General features: G+C 37.0%; 1 protein-coding gene across 2 annotated transcripts in view; it reads right to left on the reverse strand.

The window, feature by feature from the left end:
* The window catches only part of LOC106061993 (uncharacterized), an 83,916-nt gene that overhangs the window by 23,115 nt on the left and 48,388 nt on the right, over nt 1–12,413 (reverse strand). For both annotated transcript variants that reach the window (XM_056040537.1, XM_056040536.1), the window contains exons 4-5: nt 4,260–4,310; nt 3,431–3,489 (exon numbers count right to left, since the gene is read on the reverse strand). In XM_056040537.1, coding sequence (XP_055896512.1) covers nt 3,431–3,489; nt 4,260–4,310 — 110 coding nt within the window. The remainder of the gene's footprint in view (nt 1–3,430; nt 3,490–4,259; nt 4,311–12,413) is intronic.

Below are 12,413 nucleotides of genomic sequence, written 5' to 3' on the forward strand. Positions count from 1 at the left end.
ACTACATAGATTTCAATACAATACACTAGATCTATAACATAGGACTACATAGATTTCAATACAATACACTAGATCTATAGCATAGGACTACATAGATTTCAATACAATACATTAGATCTATAACATAGGACTACATAGATTTCAAAACAATACACTAGATCTATAACATAGGACTACATAGATTTCCATACAATACACTAGATCTATAGCATAGGACTACATAGATTTCAAAACAATACACTAGATCTATAACATAGGACTACATAGATTTCAATACAATACACTAGATCTATAGCATAGGACTACATAGATTTCAAAACAATACACTAGATCTATAACATAGGACTACATAGATTTCAATACAATACATTAGATCTATAGCATAGGACTACATAGATTTCAATACAATACACTAGATCTATAACATAGGACTACATAGATTTCCATACAATACACTAGATCTATAGCATAGGACTACATAGATTTCAATACAATACATTAGATCTATAGCATAGGACTACATAGATTTCCATACAATACACTAGATCTATAACATAGGACTACATAGATTTCAATACAATACATTAGATCTATAACATAGGACTACATAGATTTCAATACAATACATTAGATCTATAACATAGGACTACATAGATTTCCATACAATACACTAGATCTATAACATAGGACTACATAGATTTCAATACAATACATTAGATCTATAGCATAGGACTACATAGATTTCAATACAATACACTAGATCTATAACATAGGACTACATAGATTTCCATACAATACACTAGATCTATAGCATAGGACTACATAGATTTCAATACAATACATTAGATCTATAACATAGGACTACATAGATTTCAATACAATACATTAGATCTATAACATAGGACTACATAGATTTCAAAACAATACACTAGATCTATAACATAGGACTACATAGATTTCAATACAATACACTAGATCTATAACATAGGACTACATAGATTTCAAAACAATACACTAGATCTATAACATAGGACTACATAGATTTCTATACAATACACTAGATCTATAGCATATGACTACATAGATTTCAATACAATACACTAGATCTATAGCATAGGACTACATAGATTTCAAAACAATACACTAGATCTATAACATAGGACTACATAGATTTCAATACAATACACTAGATCTATAACATAGGACTACATAGATTTCAAAACAATACACTAGATCTATAACATAGGACTACATAGATTTCTATACAATACACTAGATCTATAGCATATGACTACATAGATTTCAATACAATACACTAGATCTATAGCATAGGACTACATAGATTTCAAAACAATACACTAGATCTATAACATAGGACTACATAGATTTCAATACAATACACTAGATCTATAACATAGGACTACATAGATTTCAATACAATACACTAGATCTATAACATAGGACTACATAGATTTCAATACAATACACTAGATCTATAACATAGGACTACATAGATTTCAATACAATACATTAGATCTATAACATAGGACTACATAGATTTCTATACAACACATTACATCTATAGCATAGAACTACATAGATTTCTATACAATACATTACATCTATAGCATAGGACTACATAGATTTCTATACAATACATTAGATCTATAACATAGGACTACATAGATTTCCATACAATACATTAGATCTATAGCATAGGACTACATAGATTTCCATACAATACATTAGATCTATAGCATAGGACTACATCGATTTCAATACAATACATTAGATCTATAGCATAGGACTACATAGATTTCCATACAATACATTAGATCTATAACATAGGACTACATAGATTTCTATACAACACATTACATCTTTAGCATAGGACTACATATATTTCTATACAATACATTACATCTATAGCATAGGACTACATAGATTTCCATACAATACATTAGATCTATAACATAGGACTACATAGATTTCCATACAATACACTGGATCTATAGCATAGGACTACATAGATTTCTATACAATACATTAGATCTATAGCATAGGACTACATAGATTTCAATACAATACATTAGATCTATAGCATAGGACTACATAGATTTCCATACAATACACTGGATCTATAGCATAGGACTACATAGATTTCTATACAATACATTAGATCTATAGCATAGGACTACATAGATTTCCATACAATACACTGGATCTATAGCATATGACTACATAGATTTCTATACAACACATTACATCTATAGCATATGACTACATAGATTTCTATACAACACATTACATCTATAGCATAGGACTACAGAAAATTCCATTCATTGTTTATCTAGTTTTTCTTGTTTCGTTGCGAATTAACTCAAAATGGACTATTATGTTATTTAACTCTTTAAATCCTAATAAAAACGCATGGACCTGCATGTACTCTAGATGGAAGAGATACAGTTGTTATGTGTCATACTAAGAGTTAATGTTGGATAAGAGAGAGCTCTTTGATGCTATTAGAAAAACAAGTGTGAATAAAATCACTGATCTATATACTGATCTTTCTCCCACCCCATCTCCTCTCAACGCCCACAGATGGTACGCAGTAATGTATCACGTGATCTTCTATTATGGACACGAGAGAATGGGGAAGGGTGGTGGGTGGTAAAACGACCAGTAGAATAGAGATTTCTATAAGCTGACCATTAAATCTGAAGCTCTTGTATCCCATCCCCTGAGTGAAACAATGCAAACGTGAAACACTGGAGTAGGTACTTCATTGATCTGATCCTTCACTTTGTATTCTAACACAAATTTATTATAGGATTATAACTCAGTTGTCCAGAGTTAAGTAATTTAGAGTGTCCAGAGTTAAGTAACTTGGTGTTTTAAATCAAAGTGTGTCAATATTTATTTAAACATTTAAAAGAAAGCTTTTTTAAAATACAAACTAATGGCCGAGGGAGAAAGGACGTTGGTTATGACAAGGTTGAAACAGTACATAATGTTTCTTGTATTATATAGTTCAGTGGTGAAGGGTTTATTGTGTCATAGTTTTTTTTTAAAAGGATTCCCAGTTCTACAACACCCAGCTGTAACCCCCTCCCTCTCATATCCCTTTTTTTTTTATAGCGTTGCTACTGAGTTCTAGTTTTGTTCTATCAGTGTTGCTCCAGATAACCACGTAATGCACCAGTGACTGGGTCCCACACAGTTTGAGAATGGTCCTGGTACAATCAAAGGGTCCCCCGACTTCCGGGTGATGTAGTAGTCAGCTAAGCGTGATGACAGGACGGGATAAGGCTACAAGCTGGATATTTAATGAGCCAGATAACCAAGGGGACGCTTTCAGATTTAGCTTGTGAGAGAGAGGGAGAGATGTGCGCATGTGCGTGCGTGCTTGAGGGTCAAGCTAGGTACTCACCTTGACGTAAGAGTCACAATGGGAAGCCCAGGCAGAGGACAGACACCTGGCCTGTATGACTGGGGACAGAGCAGACGACATGCATTAATGGCAGAACATGAAGAGATACTAATGGACAAAATAATGCCATAATTTAATTATAGAAGAATACGCCTCTTAGAGATGTCTACCTATAGCGACAATTTTGTGTTGTTGTTTTTTTGTCTCTCTTTCTCCCAATACATTTTAATTACGTTTGTTGTTTAAGAAGTCCAAATGGTTTAGTAGCTAAATAGTTCTATCAAATAAAGATAGCATAATAAAGATACTTTATGCTTTTAATAGAACTACTCTCCGCACTATAGGAACCAAACAACTGGACAAGCGTCTTAGTTGAGTAACAAATGATTCAGTGGCGTAGCTAGGGTGGGGGGAGGAGAATTTGAAAATCCCCCCTGACCCCACTTGTGGGGGCCTCAAAATGAGTGTTTTTACATTGAACATTACGCAAAATCCAGGGCCCCCCCCAAAGAGGTCAAGTCCCCCCCCCCACGGGCAACCAAATGATGGAAAATTCCTAGCTACGCCCCTAAAAATGATTATGAAGTTTTGAAGTTCTACTTTTTAAGTAAACTACTTGCAACTAAACGATAACATCATACTCTATTAAAATTAAATTGGAAACATTTATGCATGAGCCCAATTACCAGAAAACTAATTGAATAACAATTAATTAAATTGACTAGCCGCTCACAAGTTTGTTTGAAACACCCCCGCGGCCATAGTATTTACAAGTGCGGTTTAGAATATACATAACATATGACTGTATTTGAGCTTCTAGATAACTTACCATGGACAGTCAGGAGGCCAACATTCCAATATGCTGATAACTTCAAATGGCCTGCAAACGAAATGGGAAAACATTGAAGCTATAGTTAACAATATTTTTTTAAAAGATAGCAAAATGTACTAGATTTAAAAAGAAAATGTCCTACATTATTCTATACAATGGACAAGATATCCCCCCCCCCTTTTTTTTTTCCCAATCAAACAATGTACATGCATAGAGAATGCACCGACCCGACCCACGCTAGTGACCTTATACCAATGAAAGTGTTTTTATTTCCGAATTACATAACGTAAGGTTCGGCTCATTTCTTCCCTCCTTCCTTTATTCAACCCGATCTTCACCAATTACGAGATACACATCCTAGCATAGTCATCGATAAACAAATGTTATATTAGTGCGACGGACATACGAACACGAGACTGTTCAACAGTGTTATATGGTCAAGAAGTGGATCCGTTAACAGGTTTGTTTTGTGTGTTATAGTAAGTTAAATAAACTTTGAAAAGAACAACAACAATTTTTATTATTTTATTTTATTTATTTTTATTAATATACTATTTTTAGATATGAGGAGCCATATATGTTTAGTAGCTATTTATTTGTGTTAAATTTTACAATCCATTGTCTTCGTATGTTTCCTCAAAACAGAAATACAGTTTATTATGTCACATCGGTCTTGTTAGAGCGCTGATCTATTGGAGAGCGTCCACTGACTAGGACAATAAAACATTGAAACGTGAATGAGAGGGACACTGCTCTGGCCGTTTGAACTATTGATCTACTGACCGGTGGCTCTTCCTATTCGGCCACAAGGGGTTTGAGGTGTCCAGCATCCCCGTGCTATCTCCCCAGATTTATTGACCAGTAGTCACTCGCATGAATTATTTATGAGTTGCGGAGGTAACAATGTGAGGGATGCACTGGTCACTCAACTCGGACCTGTGATCTAAGGCGAGCAGGGGGAGAAAGCGGAGGTGAGACAAATGCAAGGGGCGTTACCGATCTAGTTAGTACCTTGTACTGCTCCCTCACAAGAACCTTAACCCTCTCTCTTTCTCTCTCTCTCACACACACGCACACAACTTGTTAACTTTTTATCACCTAATTTTTGATTTTTTCAAGTTCTCGGACAATGGCCTTGCGTATTGAGGGACACGAGTGGACGTTAAAGCGTGCTGTGAATAGACTACGAGGAGAGGACGAGGGCCGCATATCGTGATGAATGACAGTAAGAACTGTACCTTAGAAGAATGGACTCAAGTGCTCTCAGCTACATCTGGTGCAGGCCCCACCACTACAATACAGATCAAGGCTACTCCATGTTATGGCAGAGAGATATCATCTACCCCCCTTCCCCCCCGCTCCTCCCTACTCTCAATGCCCACAGATGGTACGCTGTAACTTACGACAAATCTACCCATGTGTATCACGTGATATTCTATTATGGACACGAGAAAAGGGAGAAGGGTGGTGGATGGTAAAACTACGAATAGAATAGAAAGGGATTTCTATAAGCTGACCATTAAATCTGAAGCTCTTGTATCCCATCCCCTGAGTGAAACAATGCAAACGTGAAACACTGGAGTAGGTACTTCATTGATCTGATCCTTCAAGTTGTATTCGCACACAAGTTTATTATAGATAGGATTATAACTCAGTTGTCCAGAGTTAAGTAACTTAAGAGTTTTAAATAGAAATTGTTTAAATTGACCACTACATCTAATTGAACCCAAATAAGAGCAAAGATTGCCCCACGGTTGACACTGAAGTAGATGTTAAGGGGAGGTATCCCTGAAAATCTTATTTTTGTTATTTCTGAAGCTAGGCCTTTGAAATTTGTTATGGTAACATATAATGAAATTCTAAAATAAATAATGCTAAAAATATTTTTTTGAATGATGGTTGCCATGGTAACGGCGGCCATATTGTTTATTGTATACAAATTAAAACTCTGAATTTTGTAAAAACTATTGATTAGAAATACATGAAATTAAATTAAAAGATAAGAAAAAAGGATCCTCTAAATTGATACAACGTCAGAATTAAAGATTTAAGTATGTTACATTTTTTACAAATTTTGAATTTTTAGTATTTTTTAGACCTAAAAAAAACAGGATAAATATTAATTAAAAATACTTTTTAAAAAAAAGTAGATAAAATATTGAAAAAAAATCATTGTACGAGTAAAGTTAATGATGTCCTTAAGAAGTGTTTCAAATTTCATCAAAATCTATCAAGTAGTTTAGGAGAAATTCTTATTAAAGCACAATGACATGTGCAAAAACTAACATTTTGAGAAAAATGACTTTAAAGTATAAATTTTATTAAGATTTTGTCTCATAGCCCTTACAAAAACATTAAAAAAACATGTTTTAGACACACTATTTAAGGAATAAAAATGATTGTAATGTAAAGAAAAATGATTGATCTATTTAATTATGTTATTAGTTAAAAATCGATATGCTAGACCTAAAACTCAATTTTCTCTAGGGATACCTCCCCTTAAGAAGGTTTAACTCTTTCTCTCCGTAATTATTTACCACATTCTGGTGGAATCAACGCTGGTATCGTCAGCTAGGAGAAAAAGAGTTAATACTTTCATTTCGTTCTGAGAGCAAGTTATTCAAGGATTAAAACTCAGTTATAATATACAGGGGACTTTTGTGTTTTCGGTGGACAAGATTTTGCAATAAGATTGCAACAACAATATAGAAGTGTTATTGTGAGCTGCAAAGAAAAAAGATTTTGTGAAAAGTTTCCAATGAAATCAGAATTCCGAGCAAGAGAGAAGCGACACATAAAATGTAAATGGACAGGAAACAAGAGGAAGTAATTCATGTCAGTTTTTATGAAGTGTTCTTTTCAACTGGAACAATGGAAACCATTTATTTTGATTTCAACTGTATGTGTCAACCAAAAACCGAGAGAGAGAGAGAGAGAGAGAGAAGAGTGGGTGGGGGGAATGGAAAAAAGGAAAGCTAAAAAAACAGAAAGAAGGAAAGAAATAAATAGAACAAAATATGTGAATATAAAAAGAGAGAGAGAGAGAGAGGGAGAGAAATGGGGAATGAAAAAGAAGGAAAGAGAAAGAAACAAAAACAAAAGATAAAGAGGAAAAAAAATGAGATACAGAAAGAGAGACATACAAAGATAGAGGATGGCTGCCTGGTCGTGCGGTTTGCACGCTGGACTGTCGTTCAGATTTATCGATGGTCCCGGGTTCAAACCCTGCCCGCTCCCATCCCCCGTCGTCCTGCGGGAGGTTTGGACTAGGAAGTAATTATCTTCAACTCTGAAGGAACATCCGAAACATGTAAAACATTTACAAACATACAGAGAGAGAGAGAGACAGAGAGAGAGAGAGAGAGAGACAGAGAGAGAGAGGTTGAAATGGAAAGAAAGAAAGAGAGATTAAAAGAGCAAGATATAAACAGAGTGAACGAGGAAGAGATAAATCTATAAATGACCAGATCATACAAGGAGTGACCATCGGTTGGTCTTCTACACATTCCCATGTTCATTATACCACTTCGAAACAAAAAATTCTATTCACTTTGAGTTCATTCGATTACATTTGTATAGGTAACTTTTACACAGGTATGAAAAAAAAATGAACAAGGAATTAAATAAAAATAAAAGGGGGGGGAGGGGTGCAAGAGGTAATACAAAAGATAGCAGGGGAGGGAAGGCATTCAATTCAAATCTGAGCAGCCAATGAGAAGCCAGGAAAACTAAACACAAGAAGACAGGTGTTTCTCCCCCCCCCCCCCCAAATCCCACCAACCAAAAAAAAAAAAAAAAAAAAAAGAGGACCACCTTTCCTACTTCGTATTTGTATTTTGTGTTCTCTCCCCCTACAGACAAATGAAAACACTGCCACATATTAAGGCGGTTACCCAACAAAGGATAGCGTCTTGTTATGAACTGCAGGGCACAGAGGATATACTTCTACAGACGATTTGTGTCATTGACTGCATGTGTGTGCAGAGAGAGAGAGAGAGAGAGAGGGGGGGAGAGAGAGGGAGAGAGAGAGAAGGGGTGGGCATAAAAAATGAAAGTAGACCAACTCCAATACGTCAGTTTACGTCACAAAGAATATTTTTTTTTACAAGTGTCATAGTTCTGCTAAGAGGAGGGATGAAAGGAAAAGGGGGGGGGGGTAAGACTGACAGCATGGATCTATGACATTTCTCTCCTACCTGTGAGGTAACACTGACACAAATCACGTGCCAGGTACAGCTTGCAATCACTCCATCTAGATCTATTGAAAAGTGGCTAGAATAGAAGGAAGACAAAATTTGAAGAAGACACTCGGTGCTTCGTTAAATTTCACTATTGTTTCTACTCCAGTAACTCGATACTATTATTGCTGACCCATCGGACTCGGGCAGAGTTGTGTTTACTGAGCGTCTAAAGGCAGCACGGAAAACCAACTCCTAGATACCCCCTCCCCCCTTCTGATCCACAACTGAGATTGGACCGAAGCGCTCTGAGCATGCTATAAGCATGAAAGTAGCGCTATATAAAAGCCATAATAATAATCGGACACTCTGGCGTGAAACACAAAGTAGAACACTGGCCGTGAAACATCCAGAACGAGGACTTCTTGGCAGTAAATGACAAAAGTGACATGAGGTCAAAGATCAAACATTACGTTATAGTTTCTAAGAAAATATCAATGTCTTGCTGTAAAAACCCAACTCCTACATTAAACTGGTCTCACTATGTCATCTAAATCTTGCATACGCAAGCTACATACAATTACTGCACTAGTTTCTGGTAACTATGATTCCCCGAATCCCAAAATTCCATTTCAACTTCTAACAATTTTGAGACGCCATGCTTCAGAAGGAAGAAATTGCCCTCAGTGTTCAATCTAGAAGCCCTTTATGTTTACCTTAGGATTTAAGTTACTCAACTCGCACGCGCCCCCCATAAGCCACTTATCTAAGGCGTGTGCCCATAAGGTGTGGGGGGGGGGGTCTGGAACAGTGGGACAAGAGAGAAACCTTAAAACAAACACCCAGCGATCTGGCACTAGGATAAGCCTGTCACTCGCTGGACAGCACGCTGCTTCTACAATAACATGCCTGACGTAAGGTGAGCACCACAAAGATAGCAGGGCGCAGTACACAGCAGAAACGCAAATAACGTCTTTAAAAAGATGGCAAGACGCACGATTTAACACTTTCTCACCGTAATTATTTACCACATTCTGGTGGAATCAACGCTGGTATCGTCAGTTAGGAGAGAAAGAGTTAATACACAACAATTTTTAAGACTTAATTTTCAATACACAACAATTTTTAAGACTTAATTTTCAATACACAACAATTTTTAAGACTTAGTTTTCAATAGACAACAATTTTTACGACTCAAACAACTTGTTTAAATGGCACAATAACATGCACTACACTCATTTCCTCTTTGTTGGTTACTTGGGAAATAGGGTATTCTTTCCATTTGACAGCAATCTTTTTTTTTTTGAAATAACAAAATGGGCCTGTACCAGTTTTCCCCAACAAAGGAACTATTTAAGGAACCAAAAGGAACTATTTAAGGAACTATTTAAGGAAACTTTAAGGAACTATTTAAGGCACTATTTATGGAAACTTTAAGGAACTATTTTTAAAAATCTCGAACTCTCTTCTAAGTGTGAGTGTGTTATAGTGGGTCGGAAACATAAGACCTGTGTTGCGTCACGTTTTGAATTGTGACATTGCGTCACGTTTTGAATTGTGACATTTACTTTTTCGTTGCCGTGACTCAACGTGATCCCTGGGATCCCGTGACACCAGTGGCTGCTGACACGTCCAGTTATCTCCAGGTTTGTACCACAACAACCAGTGACAACAGTGTCCGCTTATCCGGGCACTTATCTCCGAGACGCCAAAACAACTTCTAACACAAACTGCGGGCTTAATTGGAAAGGTTCTAATTTGTTCAAGGGAAACTACGGAGAGGACCAGACCAGTGCTTCAGTAAGTTAGAACCCCCTGTCAAACAGTGGCCAAGTAACAAATAGTGTCGCCGCCTCTGATTAAGCGTCGTTTCTTTCCTCTCTTGAGTTAACTAAAAGGCTTTTTTTTTTTTGTTCTTCGGAAACCAATGGGCCCGTGCAGTGGTCTGGCTAGATAAAAACTGACCAGTGGCACAAGTGTGCGGCGGAGATAGCAGTGTTACAGTGAGAGATTTGGTGGCCTGTAGTTCACACCAGAGAGTGGTCAGTTATCCTAAAGTCAACAAACAACTATCAAAATAAACAAGACAGATCAGCACTTGACACATAAAACAAACAAGTCAAACATGTTTACACACCACAATACAGGAGGCTCGTGTGTACATTTTCTTGACTGAGCTAGAGACCTAATTTGATCCGCATATATTTACAATAAACTTTGTGTCTACGTGAACACAATCTCCCCCACCCCCAACCACACACACCAAGCCTTCAGGATAGAAGACTTAAAAGTAAAGTAGCAATTATACATAAAACATTGAACCATAATCGTCAAATACAAAAACTAAACCTAATCAAATACTCTGAAAGACACAAAGATAAAGGCACATTCCTCGTCCCATATACTAGGACAAATTTGTACAAATGCTCCTTCTTCCCTAGTGCTATTAGAGCATGGAATGGGTTGCCTGATCTAGCCAGGAAAACTTATGATTTGGCAGAATTTAAGTCATTGATTAACATGTATGAGTAGATTGTCATAGGAACACGCGTAGGACGTAATCATTTTCTTTTTTGAAGTAACGTCTGTATTTTATAAGATAAGATAACCGAGCAACGAAGAGATCTGAGGGGACTAAATGAGAACCGCTTATGGACATTTTTTACGACAATACTGTGTCGTCATTGTACGACATTAAAGTAGCAGATTTATACACAATCTGTAGATAAGTTGATCATAATTTCAACATTCAAGGGGAGAGGGGGCCACTAAGAAAATACTTAAAAACTAACTTTTAAAAAAAAACTATGCATACAATATATAGTTTTTAAAAAATGTAAATTGCTCCTTTCAGACCTTGGGATTTTTGAGGCAGACGATGTAAAGGTGGTCAACGGTTCGCGAAGGTGTCACGTGGCCAACACAACGGCACAACGACCCAACCAGAGTTGGGGGTACTGAAAAACTCTGAAATTCAAAATCCCAGTTGGCCTGTTCACCGATATTTGAACCCGAGACACCTCGGTTCGAAAGCCAATCGCTTCACTCCTCGGCCACCACTATATAGAATATGCCATTTTTTTAAAGCATTATTCAAGTGCTTTTTCGTTTAAGAATTCAAAAGAGGGTAGCGGCCTCAATAAACTCTCTTGACTTGAATCCGCCCCTGATATAGACACACGAATAAGTTCACCATTTCAAGGACTGATGTAGAAACAGATCTAACTTCCTAGCAACAGATGTACAGCAGTCACAAGTCTACACGAATAAATGTCATATTTGTATTTGGGCGTATCGAGTTCCATCACGTTTCATCTTCTCCAAGTCTCGGACAAAACGGGGGAAAAAAGGTCATGGGGATTTAACACCATCTAGAATTTCTGGACCAGGATGATGAAATGTGAATGAGGCGCTGGCGCCCCCGTGAGCACACTCGCACACAAACACTCGCGCGCGCACACACACACGCATACAGACACCAGAAGAAAATATGACAGGAGAAAACAAAAAGGTAGAGCCCTCAAAAAGTGTGAGTCTGTCTTTTTGTGTGTGTGAGTCTGATAATTTGTGTGTCTCTGTGTGTGCGCCTGTGTGAGTGGAAGGGAAGGTGAAAGCTGGACGTGGTATGAGGGATGGCAGGAAAGATTAAACGTTTAGCTGGACACAATGGCATCACGTGACACGAGGACACAGCCTGGCCTAATATTGGAGGCCAAAAGATTAATAACGCTTTGAAATGGATAGCATATTCCCTTTTTTACCTCCTTTTAGTGAGAGCGTCACGTGATCATAACGTTGGTTTTTTTTTTCTCTTCTAAGAGAAAGGGGGAAATGACTCTACACAAAAAATATGGGATTGTGCTGAAATGGTCCAACTTTTGTGTCATATCCTAAGACCGACCAATGTTTTAGCCAGGTATCTCCACAACAAAAAGGTAATAAAGAAACATAATGTTATAATAACTGCTTTTCC

Source organism: Biomphalaria glabrata, chromosome 9 (genome assembly GCF_947242115.1).
Source record: "Biomphalaria glabrata chromosome 9, xgBioGlab47.1, whole genome shotgun sequence".
NCBI classification, from domain to species: domain Eukaryota; kingdom Metazoa; phylum Mollusca; class Gastropoda; family Planorbidae; genus Biomphalaria; species Biomphalaria glabrata.